This window comes from Bos taurus, chromosome 28 (assembly GCF_002263795.3).
Source record: "Bos taurus isolate L1 Dominette 01449 registration number 42190680 breed Hereford chromosome 28, ARS-UCD2.0, whole genome shotgun sequence".
Lineage (NCBI taxonomy): Eukaryota > Metazoa > Chordata > Mammalia > Artiodactyla > Bovidae > Bos > Bos taurus.
The window spans coordinates 28358696-28385472 of record NC_037355.1 but is presented as its reverse complement, the minus strand read 5'-3'; the positions used below and the strand labels follow the sequence as shown (position 1 = coordinate 28385472).

General features: G+C 54.9%; 1 protein-coding gene and 1 long non-coding RNA gene across 4 annotated transcripts; one reads left to right on the top strand and one right to left on the bottom strand.

The window, feature by feature from the left end:
* The first annotated feature begins 589 nt into the window (after positions 1-589).
* DNAJB12 (DnaJ heat shock protein family (Hsp40) member B12) lies at positions 590-16911 on the top strand. The gene is given in 11 exon segments (NM_001017946.1): positions 590-729; positions 8108-8285; positions 9657-9802; positions 11640-11825; positions 11947-12026; positions 13099-13208; positions 14893-15065; positions 15612-15673; positions 15676-15680; positions 15683-15709; positions 16838-16911. Coding segments are annotated over 11 exon segments (1107 nt in total). The 5' UTR covers positions 590-596; the 3' UTR covers positions 16845-16911.
* LOC107131941 (uncharacterized) lies at positions 4045-26718 on the bottom strand. 3 transcript variants are annotated; one of them, XR_009493290.1, is made up of 3 exons: positions 26627-26718; positions 6018-15042; positions 4045-4318 (listed from the first exon to the last, which is right to left on the bottom strand). It is a non-coding gene; the product is annotated as an uncharacterized lncRNA (long non-coding RNA). The 3 variants fall into 3 exon arrangements; XR_009493289.1 differs by lacking the exon at positions 26627-26718 and having other exon boundaries at positions 6018-13342; positions 14842-14929; XR_009493288.1 differs by lacking the exon at positions 26627-26718 and having other exon boundaries at positions 6018-12436; positions 13217-14893.
* Between the last annotated feature and the right edge of the window lie 59 nt (positions 26719-26777).

Here is a 26777-nt window from a genome sequence, read left to right as displayed (position 1 = left end):
ATAAGAAACCTTCGTCTCAAATGCATAGAGTTACTACCAAGAACTTGCGAACATACAAAACTTTAAGATCTCGGCAAATGACCGCTTGGAATGTGGGCTTGCACCATTAGGGCCTCTCTTAGACGTCCCCCTGGGATTTCTTTGGAGAGAATGATGCTAAAGCTGAAACTCCAGTACTTTGGCCACCTCATGTGAAGAGTTGACTCATTGGAAAAGACCCTGATGCTGGGAGGGATTAGGGGCAGGAGGAGAAGGGGACGACAGAGGATGAGATGGCTGGATGCCATCACTGACTCGATGGACGTGAGTCTGAGTGAACTCCGGGAGTTGGTGATGGACAGGGAGGCCTGGCGTGCTGCGATTCATGGGGTCGCAAAGAGTCGGACACGACTGAGCGACTGATCTGATCTGATCTAGACGTCCCCCTCTTAGAAGACATACGGTAGCGCTTCCGCCCTCGCTCAAACCTCAGGGAAGGAGGGGCGGAGGGTTTATGTCATCACCCTGCGACCGCCTGCCCCTAGACGCGCCGGCTGCTGGCGCAGCCCTTCGCTCCCCCGGCCTCCCCCTCCCTGGTTCCGCGCTCTGGTTCCGCCATGGAATCCAACAAGGATGAAGCCGAGCGCTGTATTAGCATCGCCCTTAAGGCCATCCAGAGCAACCAGCCGGACCGAGCGCTCCGCTTTCTGGAGAAGGCGCAGCGGCTGTACCCGACGCCGCGAGTTCACGGTGAGTGTAAGATGCCGGAGACACTGAGGGGACATAAGAACCGATGGGGGGAATACGGGAACGGACCGACGGGAGCAGTTGGAGGAGGGGGAGGGGTGGCGAGGCGCGGCTACGCATGCGCACTGAGACGCGCGGTGGCCTTCGGGAGGTGTAGTCTTTGGCGCCCACCTCTCTCCGGGATACTGGACACTTGGTGACAGGGGCAACGGTGACTTTAGCTTTCCGGGTGCTTGCTGAACCCTTTGAGATTTGGAGTTCCCAAGAATGAGAGCCTCTCTGACAGATGGGGCGAAAGGAACTTATATGGAAGCGAAATCGAACTACTTTTCCCAAGGGGCCATTCGGTGGCCCAGGGCCAGTTGCCGGCCTGGGAAATATTATAGTTTAGGAAAATAAACATAACTCCTCTGAAGGAAGAAATAAGTTCCAGAGAAAAAAAAAGGACTTATGACCTTCGGACGGCCTGAAAAGTCATCTCCGTATGTTCACTCCCTGGCGTGTCTCCGGGCTAGGGTCAAGGACCACCCTCACCAAACTAGAGCCTGCCTTTTTCCCTTTCCACACACCCCCTCACTCCCTCTTGGAGCCTCTTCTCCTGCTTGCGAGATTGAGAGCGATGGCCTCAACCACTCCCACCTACCCTCGCCCCCAAGAGTCCGTCAGTGGCCGGCCATATGAGCGGCAGGACAGCACCAGGCTGCTAAGCAGCCCTGGACTGTTTCCAAACCAGAGAGGGAACAGTGAGGTTGTCTGTACTACTCTATCCAGGAAGCCTTTTTTTTTTTTTTCTTTAACCTAAGTCTTCTTCGGAGTTTTTCTTCACACACGCTGGAGGAGAGAAAGAGGTAGTTCATTAAAAATACAGAGTTTGTACCTGCAATTACCACTAAGTAAACTGGCCGATAGCAGGTACTTAGAAGACGGGAGTTTTCATCCTAACTGCTACGCTGTGATCTTTCTGAGCTTGGGTTTCCTCAACTGGAAAATTGGAGGGCTGGCACAGATAATGTGACAAACAATCATACCCAAAAGGGCTTTTCAGTTTAGACAGCTCTTTCAGTGCATTTTTTCTCTTGAGCCTGCCCTATCGGGGAGGCAGAGCAGATCATTATCTTTGTTCTGTAGATAAGGAAATACCTCAGAGGCTAGGGACTTGTCCAAGATTACACAGCTAGAAATTAGAAAGTTCTGTGACTCTTTACATGTTTGCTAAAGGAATAAAATGAAACTGAACGGCAGCAGTTAGCTTTCTAACCCTTCATGCCCACATTATGAAATTGAGAAAGGGGAGTAGTGGTGGAAGAGGTAGTCTAGAATGCCCGAGTTTTTCTCCCTCCTGACTGCAGGTTTGGCCTGTTTGCTTTAGAGAGAGTTTCAGTCTCTCTTTTCCACAGCTCCTGAAGTAACCTGCTCAAGGAACTTTTCTACGAAATCACAGTCTGTAAGAGGGCCCTCTGTATACGGGGGCGTGAGGGCAGCTCCCAGACTGACTCTGGTACTTCTGGAGGTTCAGAAATAGGCAGCCAAGAATGGATGGTAACAGCATGGCCTGTGGAACTCTTCTGTTACCAGGCCCCCCGGGTACACGTCAAGTGCCTGGATGGTGTCCTTCCTGGGGCACAAGTACTGGAATTTGCTCAGGCAGAGGCGTGACCTGCTGCATATTTGTCATATTCATATTATTCTGGAAGGGGTACATGCCTCTCAGCTCTCTGTAAACTTTACCTTGTGCCATTTGCAGCCCTGCACTGAGCTGACGAGGAAGTAGGGGTGATTTAGGCTTGAGATAGGTAAACCTTGATTAAAAAATACTAGGTAGTTGTCTACACTTGATGTTTAAAGTTTGAACTCATTCCACACACTCATTTAATGCAAAGACTTCTTTGTTTTTGTTTGCCAAGTCTCTGCTTGGTGCTAAGTGGTTGTAGAAGGATTGGTAAGATGTGATCATTCACCTTAAGTAGCTTATATCTAGTGAAGGAGACAGTTACAGAAAAGATGATATTGCAAACTGTAAAATGAGAGCTGTGATTAAACAGAAATGAAGCCCAGTGTTAGATGCTGAGAACCTCTGGGTGGATGTGAAAAATGCAGTCCCTGCCCTTCACGAGGCGGAGGGGAGTCTTGGGGGTAGGAAGCATGGAGAGTAAATGATAAGTAGTCTCGTGACAGGGATGTGAAAATAATGGTAGATCATAGTGAGGGAAGGCTTCAGGGAATAGGATAAGAGGGCGCGTTTTAACTGCACTTCAGAGGAGAGTAGGGGGCTTGAGAAGAGCATGTGGGGGGAAAGATATGGAGGCTGCAAGTTGTAAGAGATGTGGGGGAAGAGACTGAGAGTAAGAAGATGTGGAGGCCGTGGCGGTGGTAATTGAGTATGGAGGGGCCTATGGTGAAAACAGGATGGGACCAGACTGGGGGAATCCTTTCCTGTCATACCCGGATATTTTCACTTTTTTCTGTAGTTAGTGGAAAAATGACTGAAGTTTTTGATAGCAGGTGGAAGATAGGCTACTGATCTTAAAACAACATATAGGGCTGTTGAGTGGGAAGAGAGACTCAAGGCAGAAATCAGTTGGGAAGCAGTTGTGTGGCGTGGGTTAAGTGTTACGAGGGCCTAAGGTCAGGCAGCATGGATCAGAATAAATTCACTGGAGGAGAGGTGCTGAGGCCTCTGAAAGAAGGATGCTGAGGAGAAATGGGGACTCAGAATCCAACCCTATGTGATCAGGAAGAAACCAAGCTAAAGAACAGAGTGGTGGGCAGAGATGGGCAGAGTGCAAGGTGCTGGTGGGATGTTCCAAATAAGCTGTCAGGTTGGAGCTCAGGAGAGAGCTCCCAGTTCCGGCTGAGAGTGCCGTCATCAGTTGGATGGAGCTCGCTGGCTGAGGTCACCATGGGAAGGTGTGAATGTGTAGCAGAGGTTACTGCAGGCAGTCATTGCCACATCTGCCCGTAGCCAAAGGGCAGAGACAGAGGAAGCAAGAGGTGAGATGGAGCAACAGCAGAAGAGGCGGTCCCAGGAGGGCACAGCGGCCAGGTAGCCATGGAGCCCTGTGTCGAGGAGGTGGAGAGCAGCACTGCCAGCTGCTGCAGAGGCATCGTGGGAAAAGGGCAAGTCAAGAAGTGAAAGGCGGAAAATCAAGAGCATCAGAGGAGGACTGGTCTTGGAGACGTAGAAGGACAGACAGGAAAAGTTTAGGAGTGAGAGGAGGCTCAGAGAAATCTTGAAGACTCCAAGGACCTCACAGTGAAAGAGTCCAAGAAGACTTGGAACTCTGCTGCAGGAGGTGGGATGGGGACCAGGGCTACTGATGTGCTCTGGAGCAGGGGTGGGGCCCTGAGGTGAGAGTCACAGGGCCGGGGGAATGGAGCCAGTCGGTCCCTTTCTGAGAGTTTATATCCAGTCCTGCAGCCTGGTAAGCAGTGGCTTCGCCTCGGGCTTAGCGACAGTGGTGGAAGGCACTGCACTTTCCTGGGAGCTGTTAAGAACATCTGCAGGCCTGTGTGTTTCCAGCATCCAGAGTGAAGGTTAGCCATGGAGGACAGCTCGGCTGCCTCAGGTTCTGTGAGGCACCTGCCACAGAGACTGACAAGGTTCAAGATGAATAGCTGGTAATGTCATGATTTGGGCTCATGAACCGGCTAGCCCCAGGAACAGGCCAGCCAGGGAGGTGAGGGGACCCAAGGTGGGGGGCTGGGAGGCTCCAGGGCTTCAGAAGGTAAAGTCTCAACACTCAGCAGGCTGTGGACTGAGTTGTAACCAAGAGATGTCAGGAAGTCCCAGACTCCAGGTCCATGCTGACGCTGCCCAAGGTTTTGGCTGGTGCTGGCTCTGGGGTTCAGGCTCAGTCAGGGAGGCCAGCACACGGGAGAAGAGAGGACGGGCCACTGAGAGGGTTTGGCATTCAGGGTCTAGGAGTGGGGGATGTTTTAGGACTGGCAAGGTCCAGAGTGTGGAGCCTTCTGTTCAAGTTGGTCAGCCTTTGTGTACCCCATTGTGCACTCAGTCCTCCATTTATCTTGTTTTATTGAATCTTCTTTACCCCCCTGAACAACCCTGTGAGGGCAGGGACTGTGTCTTCACTGAGGAATTAGGTAACTTGACAAGGCCATGTGGCTAATTAGCAAAGGATCCAGACTGTGCAGCCCCACTCCCGGGCTCTTGCTCTAATCTGGCCTCCATCTCCCGGCCACTTTGAGCACTGCAGGTACCTAGAGAGCCTGGAGAGGAAGTGTTCCCGGTGACACAGTGTTTGCTGGAGGTGGTGCTCGGTGCTTTGCCCGCATTCACTCATTTGCTGTTTGAGCTGTCTTGAGGGAGACCCAGGTTTACATGGAGAAGCTACGTTGACTTGCCCAAGGAAACAGCGCTGTCGAGTGGCAGGGCCAAGTTTGAAGCGGGCAGTCCGACTGTCCAGTCTGGGTTTGAGGAGGGGTCTCCTCTAGTAGCTTTGTCTGTGCAGATGGTCTCACCTCCACCTCAGTGGCTCCTGCTCCCACCCCAGCTTTGGTCTCTTCCTCCAGTTTCCCTTCTTTCTAACCGTCTGCCAGCTTTTCTGAGAAGGGGCAGAGTTGGGATTTGAACCCATCCCTGTCTGTCTAACTCTATCGCCACATTAAGCTATTCTGTTGCCTACTCTTCTGTGACTTTGCTTCCCAGGCACTGTGCTGTGAGGCGTGTAGCAGTGAGACAGCATGAGGCACTCATATCCACGGGCTGGCAGAGGGGTTGTCCTGGCCACAAGAGAGTCTTAATTGTTAGCACCCATAAATCTTGAATTGCCACCTCAAACAGCAGTCTTCTGTGTGACCCAGAGCACATTCGTTCCCCTTTGCGTTGTCTTTGTGCAGTGTAGGGAAACTAGAAGGGCTGATTCCACATAACTGCCTAAAAAATCTTCCAGAATCTTCCCTGAAAGGTACCAGAGAGAGTCCATCCCACTTCCTGGCTGATGCTCCTGTGTATCTACAGTAACTGAATGGCCAGTCATATTTTCCTGAGGGCATCAGCCTGGACCCCTGGGGCTTCCAGAGAAACCAAAATAAACAACCTCTTTAAAAGCCTTAGGAAACCAGCAGACCGGCTCCTCGCTCAGTCCTGTCTTGATCAGCATCACTTTGTTGGTTTCTACTTTTGCCGTTTCCTTGGTACCCGGTGTAAAACTGGAGCCTGGGATGGCTTGACATCTCATGCTTACAGCTGAGTCCAGAGCCTACTGGGTGCTGAGATTTTGCCTCCCCAAGATGTGGCGTGCCCTGCCCACCCCGCACCTTGGTCACCTCACCTCCCTGGCCAGCCAGCTCATCAGCGCAGGTCGCAGTATTAGCAGCTCCTCATTTTGAACTTTTACTGTATGTCAGCGTCTGTGCCAGGTAGATCCACCTCTCATTTTATCCTCATCTGCTGTGTGGGGACATCCCCTGCAGGAGGACGTGCCAACCCACTCCACTCTTCTTGCCTGGAAAATTCCATGGGCAGAGGAGCCTGGCGGTGGGGTCATGTGGTCAAAAGAGTTGGACACAGCTGAGCGCGCGCGCACACACACACACACACACACACACACAGTGAGGAAACCGAAATTCAGAGAAATTTCACCAATCCGCCAGAGGTCGGAGTGTTAGGCTGGACAGCGGTTCGAAGCCTGGGTCTTTGGGAATGAACTTCTTTCTCAGAACAACATGGCTGGAAGGAGCTTCTCCTGCCAGGCTCATGTGGTCTGGGATGGCAGAGTAATCAAGAGCATGGTTTCCGGAACTGGACATCCTGGAACTCGAGTGCTGCCACTCACCTTGTGTAGCCATGGGCAAGGTGATCAAACACAGCTCCTCCCTTGTAACAGGGATGACAGTGATGAGACCCAGCTCTGAGGCCACTGTCAAGTTTAAATGGGCAAGGACTTCCCTGGTGGCGCAGTAGATAGGAATCTGCCTGCCAGTGCAGGGGACAGAGGTTCCATCCCTGGTTGAGGCAGATTCCACATGCTGCAGAGCAGCTAAGCCCATGCACCACGACTGCTGAGCCCGCGCTCTAGAGCCGGCGCGCCACAGCTAATGAGCCCCTGTGCAGCAGCTGCTGAAGCCTGCGTGTCTAGAGCCTGTGCTCCGCAACAAGAGAAGCCACCGCGATGAGAAGCCCACGCCCGCAACTGGAGTAGCCCCCGCTCCCTGCAGCTGGAGAAAGCCTGAGTGCAGCAACGAAGACCCAGCGCAGCCAGAAAATAAGTAATTAATTTTTTTAAAAAGATTAAATGAGCGAAAACATGCAGAGCACTGTGTCCAGGCCTGCTGACTCACGGTGAGCGCTCACCACTGCGGCTTCTCTCTGAGCACCCTCTTGGGCTTTGCTGCAGGAGCCCCTCCACCCCCTCGTGCAGGGCCAGCTCACCTGTCAGCCTCTGTGCATCTCCCAGCTGCTGACTCGGTGAGAACGTGCAAGTGTTCCACAAGTAGCGCAGCAGCGGCTGTGGCTCAGGATACAGTGGTCCACTCGAGCCCGAGTGCTCTGCTCCCTGGAGCCCGGCTCTGGGCCTCCTCCAGGCCCACATGCATCATAGTGCCTGGAGCCCAGCAAACACCTGGCATATTTGAAGGAAGCTGGGGACCAGCCAGGCTGCACCGCTGCCCCTCCTCTGCACGGAGGGGTCCCAGCTCCCTGCAGTGGCCCAGACGCCTGGATTCCCAGGGTGCTGTACCCCAGGCATGACTCAGGGGCTCAGAGCTGGCTTTGGGCCTGTAATGAGTGGGCACAGGGGACTCCTTCCAGAGATACGGGCCTTTCTTCATTGAATCAAAAGGCACCAAGGACTTGGGTTTAGATATCTGTGAGCCTCTCTGAGCATGACCGCTAATGCCCTGTACAGACTGTGAACGCTGACGCAGGACATTGGGCGTGGCCAGCTGTTTGAAGAAGGTAAACGGTAGCAAGCCATGAAGCAGATGTGTGTCCTGAGCCGCACACACTCCTGGCCCCTGGGGCACTGTCACTGCTCCCTGTCCTCTCCACAGCTAGCGGGAGGAGGCCTTCCTCCCAGTCCCTGCTGACTCTTATGGTCCTGCCAAGTGGAGCCCCCTTACAGAGCACTTTGCCTATCTTGGCACTCAACAGAGGGTGGCTGTTACACACATTACTTTGGGATTTTAAAAACCTAAAAGATTAATAGTTTATTTTTGTGCTGGGTTTACCCTCAGAACTGTAGCTCCTCAGAGAGCAAGCAATTATCCCCTTAGGCCCTCAGGCCCAAATCAGGAAAGAAGCAAGCTATGTTGGGAAGAAGAATGGGTGGGGTGCAGGGGTCCTGGGATCTCCCAGGGCCAGGTAGGCCCTCAGCTGCTGCTGGAGCAGGAGCCCTGAACAGTTGTCTTGCTTTCTGCACAGCCCTGATCGAGTCCCTCAACCAGAAACCACAGCCTGCCGGCGACCAACCCCAACCCACAGAGGCAACTCACACGACCCATAGGAAAGCAGCTGGGGCCAACACGGCCTCAGCCAACGGTGAGGCAGGAGGAGAGAGCACCAAAGGCTACACCGCCGAGCAAGTAGCAGCCGTGAAAAGGTAAGAGGACTGGGCGGGCGGAGGGCCAGAGCCCGGGGCTTGGGACATTTTCACATCTAGAGAAGGCTTCCTGCCGCCCGGCATCCACCTCGCCTGGGAGGACCTTGAGGCTGGAGGATGCTCAGAAGTTGGGCTCACAAGGCCCTCTCCTATTTCCCATGAGGCCCTGGAGTCTAGTGCGGGCCTTGGGGCCCCGCTGTCCCCTGATGCCCCGGCAGCCCACAGCAAAGGCTGGAAACCGCTGATGCTCCCAGCCTCCTCAGCCACAGGCCAGCAGATCCTGGGCCTCTTTACACAGCCCTGTTTGTCAGAGATGAGGTCTGGTCTCCCCTACAGATACTCCCCCAACCCACACTCCTGCCCCCAACAAAGACCCTTTCAGATCAGAGCCTGTGTGGGGTAGGGTGGAGACAGGAGGAGTTATCCCTCCAAGGCTTGGGCAGGCCCAGCACGGAGCAGCTCACACCAGGCCGAGACAACCCAGCCATGGCTGCTCAGGATTAGATACTCCTGCTCTCATTTCTCCAGAGGCCTCCTCACCAGCTAGCCTTGAGAGTCCCTCTGCGGTCACTCCCCCATGGTCCTGGCTGCTAGTGAAGATGTTGTCAAGCTTCAGGCCTGTGTGTGACCCAGTGTGACGATAGTTTCCCATGAAAGTATTTGCTGAATTTACATCTTTCTGACCAGACAGCACTTCGACCAGGCAAGCCCATGGGTTGTAGGCAGTAGGAACCAGTGACGGGACTTTTCCTGGTGGTCCTGTGGCTAAGACTCCACGCTCCCAACACTGGGGCCCAGGTTCGACCCCTGATCAGAGATCTAGATCCGACATACTGCAACTAAGACCCAGCACAGCCGAATAAAAATGAGTATTAGAAAGAAAGAAAGGAAAAAAAGAAGAAGAAAGAAAGAAACCAACTGTGGGCCAAGAGTCAGGGAGTCTCCAGGGACCCCAGGAGTAAAAATTAGAGGGAGAGAAACAGCGTCTCTTCAGGGCCCTCCGATGGGTGAACAGACACCTTCCACGTCTGGCCTGTTTGCCCCCTCAGCCTCTGATTGCCAGGAGGGCAGAGCTGCCCAACACGGGGCACACCTGCCCCTGGGCAGAGGTCCCTGGCCGACAGTCCTTCCTAGGTGCCTGCAGCGAGGGTGCTGTTGTTAGCTCAGGGAAATGGTTCCTGGCCCGGCAGAAACAGTAGCTGCCCCCTCTTAAATCCTAAATATATTTTTGCTGTCTCCGCTGGGCCTGTCCTGCTGGTCCCCCAGCCTGCTCAGAGCTGGGCGCCCACACTGCTCTTTCATCAGCCACCTCCCTTCCCAGCCTGGGCCCACGAGAGCTCCCTCGACAGGTTCTACTCCCTCCTCCTCCAGGGTCAAGCAGTGTAAAGATTACTACGAGATCCTGGGAGTGAGCAGAGGGGCCTCAGATGAGGACCTAAAGAAGGCCTACCGCAAACTAGCCCTCAAATTCCACCCCGACAAGAACCATGCGCCTGGCGCCACTGAAGCTTTCAAAGGTAAGCTGACCTAGGTTTCCTATGTTTGGGTGTTCTGATCTCCTATCCTTGGGAGGGAAGGAGGGGCTTTTCCTGGAAGTTGCCTTGGACCCAAGTCCTCCCAGCTCAGGAGCTGCTTTTGGGAAGAAGGCCCTGCAGTCGCCTCCACCCAGCAGTCGCAGAATGCAGATGGCACCGCTCCCCTCTCTCCTTCCCCCTCCCTCCCCGGAGTTACAGCGTGGAAGCTGAGAACCAGTGCCTTTGCCAAGGTCACATGCTGATTGAGGGGCTGAAGGAGGCCTCCTGACCCACCCGTGTCACTTCCACATCCTGGGAGCTTGAAAATAGTTTCCCTGTTCTGAGAAGCTGGATGGCCTGGCTTAGAGCTTGCTGGCCGCCTCAGACCAGCAGCCACAGCCAACCCACCCATCTCTACACTCACACACCCCACACATACACACCACGCACAAGCACTCACCTCCAGTAGGGGACATGGCAGTCTCTCTGGACTCAGGGCCTGTTATTTCTGGGGAGGGGGCTTCAGTTCTGGCTGAAAACATAAGCTGCCCTTTAATCGTTTATATTTTCATTGAACACGTCAGGCACGCGTGCCGGCTCTGTGCCAGTGCTGAGTTGCTAGGCCTGAAGTTCCACAGACATCCCTTCTCTTTTCTCACACATGTCTGTCCTCCACGGGACCTTCATGGTCTTAGGCTCACCTCCCTCTGGGGTGTGGTGACTGGCCCCCTTCCCCGGCCCAGGCAGGGTGCTATGCTGTACCGGGGCTATGACCATCGCCAGGTGGGGAGCCTGCACAGAACAGACCCCCAAGATCCCATGTGCCTCTCTCGGGGCCACTCCAGGTGCTCAGGGCGCAGTCTGCAGGCATCTTCCCCTACTGCCTGTCCACCAACCCCGGGGCAGAAGGATAAAGGAATGAGGAGGCAAGGCAGTTGGAGTTAACGTTTCTGCAGCCCTGGCCTCGGGGCCCCGTCACAGTGGGAGGAGGAGAGGCATTCTCATTCTCGTCGTTGCTCGCTCTGAAGCAGATGCAGCTTTGACCTGCTGCCTTGAGGGTGTGGGCCGCTGGAGGAGGAGAGACTAAGGAGGGCTCAGAGCTGGGGCCTTCCAGGCACAGGCTTCCCCACCCCCGGGAGCTCTAATGGGGGCCAGCAGAGGAACCGCAGCTGGGACCTGGGCCCCAGGGAAGAGAGGGCTTGCCCAGGCCACACCACCAGCAGTGGAGTCCCGACTAGAGCCCGGGGACCTGGTCCCTCTTGGCAGTTCCTGCTGCTCTCCGGTTTACAATAGCACGTCACGTGTTTGTTCAGCCCCTGTGTTATGTTGTGGTGACTTGAAGATTACATACCCTCCAGAAAGGATGCCCCATCCCACCAGACACCCCAGGAGAAAGGAATGAGGAGGAGGTATTTTGGTGGTTTTCATAAAGTCAGAGAGCAGACCTGAAGCATGACTCACCTGGGTTTGATTCCTGGCTCTACAGCATCAGACCTGTGTGAGCTTGTACTTAACCTCCCTGAGCCTCAGTTTTCTCATTGGTAAAATGGAGATGAGTTCTTAGGAGTAAGTAGGGTAATACCCATAAAGGACCTGATCGATAGAAAAAATTGGACCATCATCAGGTGGTGGAGAGTGAGGACTGAGTGTTAATCCTCCACCCAGTCCAGCCAGGCTGCCCCGATTCATTCAGAGGTGTTCCAGCATCCATCCTCCCGCCCCACCCTCCGCACCTTAGGGCACCACTTGAACACCTGAAGGAAGTGAGCACTTGGCCACCATGGGCCTACACCCCCAGCATCCTCGGACCTCACCTTTCTGCCTCCTTTCTTGCTTCTAGCCATCGGCACAGCATATGCGGTACTTAGCAACCCAGAGAAAAGGAAGCAGTATGACCAGTTCGGTGATGACAAGGGCCAGGCAGCCCGGCACGGCCATGGGCATGGGGACTTCCACCGCGGCTTTGAGGCTGACATCTCCCCTGAAGACCTCTTCAACATGTTTTTTGGTGGTGGCTTCCCATCTAGTAAGTTTCCCTGCTCTCCCCCACGTCCAGGCCTCCCTGGTGGTGATGGTGGGAGATGGGATGCCAGCCTCTCTCCCCTTCCCAGCAGCCCCACTCCTGACTCAGTCCCTCTGACCCCCAGGTAACGTCCACGTCTACAGCAATGGCCGCATGCGCTACACGTACCATCAAAGGCAGGACCGCAGGGAGAACCAGGGTGATGTGAGTGAGGAAGGGGTGGGTACGGGGAGAGTGCCTAGTCCCACCCAAGGGGGGAGGCCTGGAGCGGGGAATACCTTGCTCTCCTGCGACAGCAGTACCCCCACAACTCAGCCAGGGAGCTAACTTGGTCCCCCATTGCCATTCCACGAAAGGACACCAGAGGGAGCCACACTCCACAGCACCCACAGCTGGAGTTGGGTGTGCTGGCCTCTGCTGGGAATGCAGAAAGCTCCCTACTTCCAGGCAGGTTCCAGTGTTAACGGCCTTCGTGAGGTCTATATGTTCTTAAGGTCAGAAGATGTTTTCCAAGCAATGGAAGGTTAAACTTCACAAGAGAATTGTGAAGGATGACAACATAGGGTTGGGTCTTCTTGCTTCTCTTCAGTATCCTTTAAAAATGTGTACAAGAGCTGTAACAAGACAATGCATCAAACATCCTTTGAGTGCCACAAATTATAAGAACAGGTGGCTGACTGAAATTAAAGCAGTTAGCTAAGATTAAAATACTGTGGACAGTTGCAGAATATTTAAAATTATACCAGGCAGAGGGTTCTCTTTTGCTCTGATAACGTGGCCTTCTGTTTTTGTTTATTCATTTTTTAAACTTTTATTTTGTGTGTATTTAACATACAGAAGTTTTTTAAAATCACAAATTATCACACACTGGACAAATTTATTTTATAATTTCTCAACTGGCAACTTTTAAATTGGTAATACAGTCATAGGGTTCAGAATTCAGAAAGGTAGATATAGTGAAAGCCCCCTTCAAGCCCTGCCTCCCATTCTTCTGAAGGCAGACACTTTTGCTCGTCTTTTTTTTTTGTATTCTCTCATAAATATGTATACCCACCTCCCACCCCAGTATTTAACCCCAGTTGCTGCTTTGTTTTTATTTGGGGAAACTGGCAGGTAGAGGGATTTCTGTGTTTGGGAGCCCATGGGAGGGAATGGGAGAGAGAGGCATCCTGGCCTGTCTGCACAGGCTCCCACCACCTGGGCTCCATTGTGGTGTTTGCCGCCAGCGTTTCCCTCACTAGGCTCAGCCTGGGTGACCATTGGCTCTTCCCTCCAGGGTGGGCTGGGGGTGTTTGTCCAGCTGATGCCCATCCTCATCCTGATCCTCGTGTCAGCTCTAAGCCAGCTCATGGTGTCCAGTCCACCCTACAGTCTGAGCCTAAGACCGTGAGTACCTGCTGCTGGGGTGAGTCCAGGTTCATGGGTACACGGCGGGTGGGGCGGGAGCTTGGGAGTCTCAGCCCCCAGCAGGGGCCTTCCTTCCCATCCTCTTCAGCAGGTTCCTGATCAAATTGCAGATGCTGCTTAGAATCAAGAAAATAGACCTTGTTAAGCTGAGGTTCTCGATCTTTTTATGGTCATAGTCCCCTAAGAAAACGCAGTGAAACCTGCAGCTCTTTTCCCTAGAACTCTGTGCATGCACACTGTTCTGCATATGGTTTCACAGGTTTCATGACACTCTCCCCATCTCATCTGCTGGCCTTGAAATAGGAACCTCTGTTCTTCCATTCCGCTTGAGGGCCCTGAGACCATGAGAAGAACAGAGGCTCTAGAGTCAGGGCAAGGGTCTCTTTGAATCCCAGCTCCTCTACTAACTAAGCAGCTCTGTGACCCTGGACTAGTTATGTAACTTCTCTTGAGCCTTTGTTTCTTCACCTACAAAATGGGAATATCTGCTTGTGATAATTAAATGAATAATACACATAAAATACCAGGCTCATTAGAAATGCTTGCTAACATTTGTCAAATGAATATACGGTCTCAACCACTGATGGTGAACTTGGGCAAGTTATTTGCCCTTTTAAGGCATCAGCTCCCCTCATTTATTTCCAGCACCTGACCAAGTATCTGATATAGAGGGACTGCTTGGCTTCTATGGCTGGAAGCCCAGTGCTCCCACCTAGCGGTCAGGCTTAGCCTGGGAGCCTGGCAGGATCCCTCTGAGCCAGCAGGGGGCAGAGTCGGTCCACTGGACCCGCACCAGCCAGCACAGGCACTCTGTGGCCTGATGCCAGCCTTTTTCTCTGTAGCTGGAGAGCTGAGAGGCAGGAATGGGCAGACAGAAGCTGTCCTCACCAAAGCACTAACTTCTATCAACATGTAGAGGCTCTTCCCTGAGCCTGCATGCATGTATGCTAAGTCACTTCAGTCATGTCTGACTCTGCAATCCCATGGACTATAGCCTGCCAGGCCCCTCTCTCCATGGGATTCTCCAAGCAAGAATACTGGAGTGGGTTGCCATTTCCTCCTCCAGGGGATCTTTCCGACCAAAGGATTGAACCTGCCTCTCTTATGTCTCCTGCGTTGGCAGGCAGATTCTTTACAACTAGGGCCGCCTGGGAAGCCCTGAGCCTGCAGTTGGAGCTCGAAGATTCCAAGAGGTGGAAGGATACAGCGCCTTAGAATCCTTCCTGTCATTTTGTTCCTAAGGCTCTTCACTCTGGACTGGGAGCCCCTGGATAGGAGGGCAGGCCTTCAGCAAGGGTTGGCTTAGGGGATGAACAAGGGAATGGAAGCACGGGGAGCTCAGGTCACACAACTCATCACAGAGGGAGCCTGCGCTCACCCTGGGTTCGCTGCTGCCCTGACCAGGCCCTCCCAGAGAGGGCTGCTCCCCAGAGGCCCCAGGCAGCAGTGTGGTAAGCAGAGCGCTGGAGGCACACCTTGCCGTGGTCCAGGCCACTCTACAGGAGGGCGCCTCATTCTTTTCTCCAGAGCAGCAGGGAGTTCCTGCTCCAGCCCTACCCCTGTGACCTGTGTGGCACCTTATGCTGGGGGCCCCAGTCATCCCTAGTGCTACCTTGGGCCTGTGGACCCCCGCCCACTTTGCGCTTGGTCTGTTTCTGGCCAGGTCGGTGGGCCACGTCCACAAGCGAGTCACTGACCACCTGAACGTCGTCTACTATGTGGCAGACACGTTCTCCCAGGAGTACACAGGCTCCAGCCTCAAAATGGTTGAACGGAATGTGGAAGATGATTATATTGCCAATCTTCGAAACAACTGTTGGAAGGAGAAACAGCAAAGTAAGTTTGTGTGTGTTTGTGTGTAGGGGTGGGGGGGTGTGTGTGCACAAAGCCTGAGAGCTTGGAAGAAGAAGGCGCTGCTCCCCCCGTGATCTGTGGGCCAAGCACCTGGCCCTGCCCTGCGCCAGCCTTGGCCCAGCCAAAAGCCACCTACCACCCCTGTGTTTCCTGGGGCTAGGAGCCAGGGGCCACCTGGAGATTTCTTCCAGCTTCCCATAAATCACTGCAATCAGCCTGTTGTTTGGCTGCCATAGGTAACTATGTAGAGAGAAATTGGGGCAAATCTCTTGGCCACTCGCTGATTGGATATCTGGATCTATCTTGGGGCCCTGGGGCAGTCTGACCAGGATGACAGGTTCTCACCTTGGCTGGCCTCACCTGTGCTCTATCAAAAGGGGCCTCTATCCTGCTCCCCAGCAGGGGTCTACCCTAAAGGGGTTCTGCCTCTGTCCCTGGGCCCGTAATCGCCCTTCCCCTCCTGCACAGACCGTGCTGACATCATAGCAGCCTTAGAAGCACGCCCTAACCTGCCCCATTGCTTTGCAGAGGAAGGCTTGCTGTACCGGGCCCGCTACTTTGGTGACGCGGACATGTACAACAAAGCACAGAAGATGGGGACCCCAAGCTGTAACCGACTGTCAGAGGTGCAGGCCTCCCTGCATGGATAGTCCTGGGCCAGCCGTGCCACCGAGGTCCAAGTATGAGCCAGGGCCTCCTCTGCCTGGCGACTCCTGGCAGCTCTGGTCTTGGTCATGAGGCAAAGGAGGGTATGAGGAGGGAGGGTGGGAGCCCAGTGATCGCGCAGCACAGTTTCCCTGTCCTCAGCCTCACCCCAGCCTGCAGAGTTGGGAGTGCTCTGGGGTGCGTGGGGAAACTGAAGTCTGTGTCAGCCCTCCAGGATGCCTCCATGCCACCCTTCCCTGCCCCCTGGCTCCAGAACTGAGGGGTGCCCAGGGCTGCTACTCATGCTCACTTGGTCTACTCCAGCCGTATGGCCCCCCAGGGCCCTTTCCCAAGTGTTACAGGCTGTTATCTGTGCCCTGGGATCTAGGCCGCCTGGTATTACTGGGCAGTCAGTAGCCCCCCACCCCCCGCCACATTCCCTAGCAGACACCAGGATAAACTATGTGGGGATGGGTGAGCGGACAGCCCTTCCTCTGCCCCTGTCCTTCCAGGCAGGAAGAAATGTGGTGCGCGTGGGAGGGAACCCATGTGCAGGGCAGGGACCCGACAGGCTGGGAGCAGGAGAGCCCTGCCCCCAGACTGGTCCTAGTCTGGGTGGAGCAGAAGCACTCTGAGCAGCTCTACACCTGGCAGCCACAGGCATCTGACTGCCCATGCGTCTCACCTGTGGTCTGAGGAAAGGAACAAAAGGTCACAAGTTCAGGGCCCAGTGAACAGAGAGCCCTCAGCACAGAGAAATGGGAGGAAAAATTAAAGGTGGTGGTAGCAGGCTCTACCACCCTACCCTCCCACCTTTACCCCCTTACTGCAGGCTCTGTCCCCAGCATGTGCCAGAGGGGACAGCTTGGACCAGGCCCAGAGGAGTGTGGGCAGAGCTGGTCAAGGTTCCTTTTTAGTTGGTGCTCTGCCCAACACCTCTTCTGCCTGTGTCCCCTCAGCTGCAGGCTCTGCTCTGAGGCCATTTTCTGGTGCCTCTGGGAGAGAGGAACAGACTGCAGGGCCCAGGACTTGGCTTGTCGGTGGGGGCTAAGCTCCAGGCTGCGGGACACATAACTGCCAGGCTAACTGTTAACCACTCTCCTCCTCAGACTATGAAATCCCTGGAGAATTTTTGGTGACATGCACTGAGCCAAGGTGATGGACTATACACTTAAGGAAAGACAAAAAAAGAAAAAAAAAATTAAAATGGAATTGGAGGCCGAACGCTGCACAACTGCCCTCTCTCTCACCCAGTAAATGCAGAAAGCTCTTAGGACAGACAGGAAAACCTGCCACGGGGCTGCTTCCCTTCCTCCCAGGGCTGGCAAACGCTCGGGCTCCACATCAGCTCTCTCCTAGGATACAGAAACCATGGCAACGAAAGTAGAATGTAAAACTTGCAGCAAATGTCTGTGGGAAGGGCTGGGGGAGGGGGTGCCCAACTGCCTTTCTTCCCCCCTCCCAGGAGCACCACCATTCACCTCAGTGGAAGCAGTCAGATGTGTTGGCCAAGGATAAAGAGGAAGAGGAAAGAGAACTCTCCATAGAATGTAATTTATAGATACGTGTATATGTATATATCTATTTATATGTAAATAGCACATATAAAGATATATAGAGAGAGAGTCTACTTTTTGAAACTATGCAGGGATTTGGTTAGGTTGTTGAGTTGATTTCTTCCCTGATTTAGAAAATGAGACCTGTTTGGGGAAGGGAGCCTGGTCTGTAGCTGACAGCAGAAGGAAAGTTGGGTCACAGCTTCTAATGTTGCCCTCAAGCCCAGCCTGTTTTTGATGGCAGCAGTAATCATGATAGCATAAATCTGTAGAGAACTTGGAAGGCTGCCAACTTTATGATTAAACTGGAGGGGAACAGGCCATGGGGAAAAGAAGGTGCCCCTAGGGCCAGGTGCCAGGTCAGTATTGTGTCATGATAGAGGCCCCAGATGGCCTAGGGGGATGAGCCTACCCACTGTAAGTTAGGTCAGCTCAGGTGGCACTTAGTCCTGGCGTCCAGGAGCCCCCTGACCCCCCACCACCGAGAACAGCAGGATTGGAGAGGGGAATCAGGTTCTGCCTGACCACCTCCCCGTTTAGTCCCTATGTGAGTTTTGCCTTATAGGTGCCTCCAGGCACAGCCCCGTTGTTGCTACTGGTTTTTCCTAAGTCATGGACCAAGGCTCCAGAAGGCTTTTCTTCCAAGAGTCATCCAGGTGGCACCCAGGACCCTGGGGCAGCAGCCAAATCCTGAAGAAAGTCCATGACCATGGGCACCTCTGTCTCTACCCTCCAAGGATGTGATGCCACCCGGCCTTCTCTTGCACTTTGGACAAAGGATGAACCAGAAGGTTTTCTTATCGTCACCTTCAAATGAGGATTTTTCTCAAAACAGCAGTTGCTGCCAGGGGAAGGGAGGGAGGTTTTATCTATTCCCACAGTTTATACTGGGCCTTTTGGAATTACCGTTTTCCCCATATTTTCCTCTCGTGGTGGGTGTGTCAGCTGAGCCTGCCATCCTCCGAAGCCTTACTACCCCAAACCAAGTTGCCAGCCAGGAGGGGGTCACCACCCTCCCAGAGCTTCTCTTGGCTCTTTTTTTAAAAGTCTCCCAACAAGTAGGATTCTTGCTGGGAAAGGAAGCTTGGTTAAGAAATGTCAAATATGGTTTTTAAACAAGGTCCTGCCCTGTGATGAAGTGGCTGCCCAGCCCAGAGAGATGCTCAGAACTGGATGCGGAGGAGAGCGCCCTGCCCGCGGTGGCCCCGGTGCTCCGCCCCAGCACCCCAACCCTCTGGTCTCAGTAGATGTCCCTAGACGGGCTGAGCCATGTGCAATAAGAACACAGATCCTGACGGATCCCCTGAGAAGCTGTATTTCTTGAATTAGAATTCTGAAATTGTATATCTATAAATATATGTTTATTATGTGATTGGTGGGTCTGTGTTGAGCAAGGGGGCCAGGTTCGGAGGGTAGAAGGGGGTACGAACACCTGCTGCTGCTGACACCGTCCTGCCAAGACCACGAGGAGTTTGGTGGCTAGTCGGCACGTCCCCTCGCCCCAGCTGACAGCCACTTCAGTCACAAGTGGTGTTTCAGGGCTGACTCCCATCGCAGTGAAGAGTAAGCAGCTCACTTAGGCCAGGACCCAGGGGAATCCCTGGCACTAATCCAAGGTGGGCAACCTGGGCCTCCCCTAGGTCCTACCCCTCTGACTCCATCAGGCCTGTGGTGAACACAGCAGATTTAGAACCTCCCTTCTCCCCAGCCTGGAGCTCCAGCCCACCCTGGATCCAGAACAAGGGAAAAGTTCTCAGAGTTTCTTTCCATCTCTGGCTGCACACTCTTCCCAGCCATCCCTGCCACACCGCCCCCACAGCCTACCCTCCTCCCCCATGGAAAAGTTAAAAATGTGGCAGCCTCCGTGAATGGAGCAGCAGATCTGCCCGGGCCTCCCAGAGACAGGGCCCGGCAGCCCTGACTGGTGGCCTGAGGCCCCTCCTGCTGCAGCTCCAGCCAAAGACAGGCCGGCTGCCCGGTGGTGCCACGGCAGCCCGGGAGCTCATTGGCTGCCCCCACCCGGGTCACTGCGGCCCTCGCCCGGTCTGCGAGCCACCACTTGTTGGCTGCGGTTGGCAGGGGCGGTGCCAGCCGCCCCCATTCAACCCCCCTCAAGTCCCCCTGCCCTCAGTGTGCAGTTCTATGAGCCAAAAGGGGCGGACAGACTCCGTCTGACTGTTTGCTACAAAAAGAGCCTTTGACAAGTGTCCCACCCACTGTCGGGTGGCACAACAGGGCCCGAGTCGGTGCAAGCTCCCGGAATCAGCCGGCTTATCTCCTCATTCTAGACTTGCACCAAGGGGCAAGGAGCACACACCCCAGCCTGACTGTAGCCTCATCCCCACCTAGAGTTCCTGGGCAGAGTCGCCTGGCTGTTGAGAGGTGCACAGACTTGGATGAATAGACTGTTGACACAACGTGGGCTCAGAATCTTTACCAAATGTCACACCATGTGGTCTGAGCCAGTCAGCCCATTTCCCAGAGCAGGAGACTCAGACCCTGAGGCAGGGAAGTTCATGCCCCGAGAGCCTCTATGAAGCCGTGCGTGTATTTGGGGTTTATGTAGCAGAACAATCAGTCCTTGAAGGGTCAGACCCACTCACACCAAGTAGAGTGGCAGGAGCCCTGAGTCAGAAGGGTGGGAGTGGGGAAAGGCCATGCTAAGGGAAATGAGACTTAATCTGGGGGGGCTGGGACTGGGGGCAGGCTGCCCTCAGGAGCTATGCACACTTACTCTCTCCCGGCGATGAAAGAGGTGTCCACCTGCTGTGCGGGCAGCTTCCCTGAGCTGGCCACACACTCCAGAGGCAGGACAGCAGATCCGTCAGTGTCGGCATGGACCCCACAGCCCAGCTGTGTGGACTGATCCCTGTACTGGTTGGGTGGCCTTGGGCATGTCACTTAACCTCCCTCTGTCTCGGTGGCCTCATTTTAAAAATGCAGATAATAAAACCACCTACCTCAGTGGGTTACTGCAAGGAGTAAAAGTTTTCCCATACGTATTAAAAAAAACAAAACAGGTACACAGGAAGGTCTATGTGTTGTCTGTCCTCAGGGAAGATTCACCAAGCACCAACTGGAGTCAAATCCCACTCCAGACACGAAACCACAAAGGTGACTGAGACTTGGGCTGCCCTGGAGGCACTTGCGGCCGGGTGGGTGAGCCTGGTGTTCAGCAGACCCCAGTGAGCAGATGACTGTGACAACAAAGCTGGGAGCTTTGGTGGTGGTGAGAGCAGCTCTCAGTAGAGAGACCCATCTATGAAGGAGTGACAGTGGGCAGGGCTTCGGGTGGGCAGGCACTCTGGCTGGAGGGGACGGTGCGGGCACCCTGGGAAGGTACGGGAGGGAACAATGCATGCACCAGGTCCCCGGCCTATAGTTGTCAGCTCACCCAGTCACACCCAGGGGCCTTGGGCAGAGAAAGAGACCTTCACCGGGAATGAAGGAACAAGAGCCCCTGCGCCTCCAGAATCCTGGCTGTTGGGTTCACTCTGTTAGGGATCCACCAAGTGTGTCTGAACCTTTGTCGGTGCTGGGCCCTGCCCTCAGGGAGGCAGCCTTGTGAGGCCAGTCGCACAGGACGGGGGACAGAGGAGTTGGGGGAGAGGTTGGCAAACTCGGAAGCCTGTGCTGTGGCATTCACACCATCGCCCTGTCCCCGCCCCCTACCCCCTACCCCACTCCTGACCCTCATGGAGGGATGTTTCACCGGGCACAGAGCCCAGGCTTCCTGTTCCTTTCAACAGCCCCACAGCTGTTTGGGCAGGAAATAAAGTTCCAGGGCCCAGACAGGACCAGGGGTGTGATGGGCATCTTCAAGACGCCCACGTCCAGGTAGCCCTCCGAGAGTCCAGGAGTCCGGACTTTGCTCTGGAGAAGAGCGGGCAGTCTGACCTTGTTTATTGCGTCCCCCCTTCCCCTTCATTAGTCTAAATAAAGCCCCAGGGGGGACCTGGCTGCCTTTCTTAGCTCCGACTTTGTCTGGGCTTTTCCCTGGGGATGATGGGGTGCAGTTCCACAGTGGAGCTGGTACTGGTGAGGCCGAGAGGTCAGCTTAGGGCATTCAGGATTCTGGTCCGCAGCCCCACTACCTGACCACATGGGTGGTTGCCGTTTTTCTGATGGACACCGTGAAGGGGTCCGAGAGACAGGCACCCGAACAGCGCAGGAGGATACTGACAGACTCGATACAGAGAAGTGGAGGCCGGAAAAGTGGAGTGAGGTCCCCCTCCTGTCTCCAGGTGACCTCCTCTCTGACCTTGCAGACCTTGCAGGGGCCTGGTGCAGCCCCTTCCACCCACCCTTCCCTGACCCACCACCCAGCTCCTTCTGCCTGCAGCCTCCCTGAGCCTCTGCCATCCTCCTCCCCCAGAAGGCCTGACTATGTTCACACAGCCTGGGTCTGCCCTGCTGTCTCACTGGAGGAGCTCATGTAGTTCTTGGAAGGAGGTTTCACAGCCTGGAGAGGCGTGGGCCTGTCTGGGGCCTGTCCACTTGTTCAGTGCTGCGGCCCCAGGGCCTGGGCACAGCGGGGCATCCATGAACACTGCCGAGGCACAGTGGGGCACCCCCAACACCACGGCACCTCTCTGATGGCCACTCATAGCTGTCCCTCTGTGATTTTCCTCCCAGCCCTGCCCAGGGTCACCCTCCAAGTAGCTTTGCAGCCATAACCCCTCTTGCAGGACCAGGGGCACTTCTGCCACACCTGACAGGGCTCCCGGGAGGGCCAACATCCAGCTGGACAGATAAGATGTGTGAACCAGTCTGTTGTGAGATGAGCACTAAGTGAGGCCTTTCGCTTTTCCCCACCTCCTGAGGGAAGCAGAGTCCTGCTCAGATGCCCACCACGTCTCCTCTCCTTGTGGGAGGGTGGCTGGACCAGGGGTTAAAGTGAGACTCATAAGCAGTGCTCTTGCTCAAGGACACCTCTGACGGCTGTCCGAAGCGTCCCCACCCCAATGGGTGGAAGAGGACATGTTCTCTGGCTCTCAGGCCTCTGCCAGGTGGCGCTACCCACTCGTGGACTCAGACCCAGTTCTGTCCCTTGCTGCCTCAACGTGGCCCTGGCCACAGGCCTCAGGGTCACCGCTGACAGGCTTTGCTACCTGCTGGCCACCAGCCCAGGGCCCTGGGTGCTGAGGATGGCACCCTGGACCCCGTGCGTCAGACCACCTCCCACGGTGCCACATGGGCAGCAACTGTTTCCATGGTATTCCGGGGAAGGGGCTTGGGGCCACTCCTCTTGGGACTGTGTGGGCCTCAGTCTTCCCCTGGTCCCTCCTCAGCAATGAACCACTGTGCACAAAGTCCAGAGATCAGGTTTCATGCCTCAGCTGTGAAGGACATTTGTATCATATTTCATTTGTATCTTTTAAAATTTTTTTGTTATAATTGTAAAATTATACATAAAGAAGCACTTTTCATTTGTATCATTTAAACATTTTTGTGACAGTTATCATCATTCCACAGACCACACCAAGTCCTTGATGTCGACCTCTGTCAACCATGGAGCCTACCGGCTGCTAGCCTGACTGGGGTGGGCTTGTACAAACAGGCCAACCCAGGGGTTCAGGTCCCTCCCAGATGCAGCCTCACCCCAGGACCTGAGCCTGGGGTTCACGCAGCAGCGCGGGATCCAGGCCACGGGACGGAGTTGTATGACCTACATGTGTTTGTGTTATTAGCTCCAGAGCTGGCAGGCGGAGGCAGTGACACAATCCGAGGAACTGTTGACTCCGCTCAGGGCCCTCCCCACGCCTGCTGCCAGAGGAGCCGGCATGAGGACTGCACGTCCCCGCAGGGCCCTGCTGATGTCAGTGCCGGCGGGGGCCTCCCATGGGCCCTTGGGTGACCCTGGTCAGCTGCCTGGTCTCTGGCATCCTCTGTACCCATTTGTGCAGTCCCAGCTTCTGAGGTCCTGGCCTCCCCACTCCTCCCATGCTCCCTCGCCCTCCCCACCCCTCACTGGGGAAGGTGATGGGTGGGGCCGGAGTATCCCTGCCTGTTGGTAAGCTGGGAACAATGACCCCCAAGATGAGGAAGCAAGTTCCCCCTCTTTCCAGCCTTCCTCATAGATTCCTACCTCCTCTCTCTGTTGGTCCCTGTTGCTGGATGTTGCCAGCATCCGGGGATAAGCTAGGGAGAGCTGGGGCCTTGGCCAGGTGCCCCAGACTGCGGCTCCAGGGAAGGACCAGGGCTTCAGGCGAGGTGCCCAGCTCTGACCCACAGGTGGGGGGATCTTGAAGCCAGATCCCTGTCACACGGGAACCTCAGGCCTGTCCTGAGGACTGGGCACATGAGATGAGGTACGTGGAAGTTCTCTACGAGCCTGGAAGTGCCCCACAAGGTTAGCTGTGGTGTTGGTTTTGGTACTGTAACTTTCCTGAGACAGGACAAGGGGCCTGTGGCCACACAGAACTCTGCAACAAGGGCTGAGATTGACATCAGTGTCAACAGGAACCGGGAGCTAGAGAATCGAGTAGAAGGTGCCAGGTGCTGGGCTTGGGGTCTAACTCCAGGCTGCTTGGGAAGGGCAGCAAGGACACCCTTGCCCTCAAGCCACAAATAATAGTGTTGGAGAGGGCAGGCACGCCGAAGAAGGGCCTCATACTGTGTCTGCCTGAGCCCTTGGGCCCCTGTGGGGGCAGGGGACGGGGTGGAGGGGGCCACCGGGCATTTCAATTGCCCACTAAACAAAGCAGGTCCCTCTTGTTCAGTGAGTGCAGTTGGAACTTTGGAAAAGAGATTCCACTACAAAAATGAATATTGAAAAACCAGAGACCTCATCTAACCCCACAGCTTCACCAGTGAGGAAACTGAGGCCCAGAAAAGAGAAGTGGTTTGTCTAAGGCTGCCCAGCTCAGTTGCATCAGAGCTGCTGCCTAGGCTACTCACCGCTGGTCTGCGAAAAAAGAGCCAACACCCCGAGGACGAGGAGGACAAAGGCAAAGCGGGGTGCTGCCATGAAGGTCTGGGCCTCCGCCACAGCAACTCTGACGTGACCCCCGAGGTGAGGCCTCAGGGCCAGGGGCCATGATGAGCAGATGCTGATCTGGGATGGAGAGGAGGGCAAGGCCTCCTCTGCCCACTTCTCTGACCAGCTGAGAGCTCTGTGGGTGGTCAGCCCCCTGCAAGCCCTTTCCAACTAATCAACCACTTCACCCCCTGCTTTCCAGCCTGCTACCCGCTTCTCCAGGCACTGTCTCACAGAACTCACTGCAAGTAACCGCGGCAGGCAGACAGGCGCCCCTCTGCCCATTTTACAGTTAAGCGCACTGAGGCACCGGCAGTAAGTGGACCTGGAACTGAGCCTCCCTGATGTCAGAGCTGTCCTCTCGACACTATTTCCTGATCTTTTCAATGTCTTTCCTCTGCTCTTCCTCCTCCCCACAACACGGGCTCTGCTCTCCCTGCACCCAACCCTGTGCTGACTGACCCTACTTTGCCCTCACTGGCTTTAGCAAGGAGTTGCCCCAACCAGGGGCTTCCCAGGTCTCTCAGTCCACAGAGAGCTACCCGCCTTTCGCAGAGCCTGGGCCCAGTCCCTCCCCAGGAGGTGAACTTGACTGCAGAGCAGGCTCGGGCCAAGAACTTGGTCCTTCAGCCATGACTGGGTGGGACTAGGCCGGGACATCCAAACAAGCTCCTGACACCTGCCCTTTCCCTAAGATACAGCCCACATTTCAGTGCCAGGGCAACCAACTGTCTCAGCTTATCCAGAACTCTCCTGGTTGGCACTTAAAGTCCCCAGGAAGTTCCTCATACCTGGGCAAGCTGGGACACCTGGTCACCCTACTCAGCATACACGTACCTAGGGTCTCCACGCCTTCCCCGCCCTCCACTGAACAGGGTCTTTCTTCTTTCTATTCCCCTGATCCCCACTGAGGTCAGTGAGTCCACTCAATCTGTCTGGCCCCCTCAGACTCGGCTGAGGCCTAGCCCAGGCCCAGAGTAGAGTTAAAGGCCCAGAGTCTGCTAAGGTGAGCAGAGGGTCTACAACCTATTGGGGGCAGCCTACTCTAGACCCTGTGAGAGAAATAGCAGAGGGAGCCCACAAAAAGCCTAGTGGGATCCTGGGTCTTGATCTCAACCCAGCTTTATCTTCAGGCTGGGAGGTAGGTCACTCTGGGTGACCCCAGGTGGGGGAGCCCTAGAGCTGGAGTCAAGCAGGGCTGCCTGGGGCTCACTGAGACAGCTTCTACCTGTCTGGGCTTGAGGTGAGTCATTTCCTCCCCCAGCTGGTATGAGGCTGGGAGGGGAAAGGAGGGGATAGTATCTAAAAATAGTAGGGCCCAGCCTTGGAGATACCCAAAGAGCTTCTCCTTGGGCAAGGGAGGAGCCAGCTTCTCACCAGAGCTGACACCAGCTGTGACTTCAGCCAGCTGCCTGCATCCGGCGGAGGAGAAGGGCGCCGCCCACCCCTTCCCAGGCTCAGAGTAGGGTGCTGAGGTGTGGAGGAGGCATCTGGAGGGCTGAGGCACAAGTAGCATTGGGGTGGAGTGGGAGATTGTACCGAGGCCTCGAGCAGACAGGGCCGGCAAAGAGGAGGGTGAGTCTGTGATTTGGAAGGCTCGGCCCTGGCAGGAACGGCAGGGACTGGATCACCAGCCTGGATTTCCCTCCACATCATCTCCACAGAACCCGGTTCACTCCCCACCCCTACCCACACACAGAGACACACACGCAGATGCACAGACACAGCCGCACACTCAGCTGGCCTGTGAGTCACTTCCCTCTAAGAGGACTTATCCCCCTGCTAAGTGGGACTCAATTTCCCTGGTCAGCAACACAGACTGAGGACCCACTGTGTGCTTGACCCACACCCTGGGAAACAAGGAAGCGAACAGTAATCATGACTGTCCTTGGCCTTGGGGACACTTTAAGAGGCCCCCTCAGGAAAGGGCAGCAGAACAGCCAGAGCAGAAACATAAGAGGCAGGGAGGGCCCTGAGCGGTGGGACAATTGGGAGGCCTCGGCTCAAATCCTGGCCAGCCGTCTTCTACCCACAGGACCTGACACGTTACTTGACCTCTCCCTGTCTCAATTTTCTCATCTGTATAATGGATGATATATAAGGTCTTCCTCACATGTCAAATGCCATATTGCCTATAGAGTCTCCAAGCAAACAGACCTGTTTCCATTAAAGCTCATGGTGTGAGGCTATCAACTTAAAAAACCAAAAAGGCACCACAGGCTTCAGTACACATTTGTAACTTAAAGACCCAAAATGATAATATTCTGCCTGGCCCCACTCGTGACAGGTTAAGATGAGCAGCGGTGTAAAACTGCATTTTACAACAACAGCAATGGCCACTAGTATGAACACATCATAGTTACCTCATTTTCTTTAAAAAAAAAAAAAAAATGTATTTGTTTGGCTGTGCCGAGTCTTAGTTGCAGTGTATGGGCTCTTCGTTGCAGGCGCTCGGGCTTCTCTGTGTCTCCAGGCCTCCAGAGCGCGCAGGCTCAGTGGCTGTGGACGGGGGTG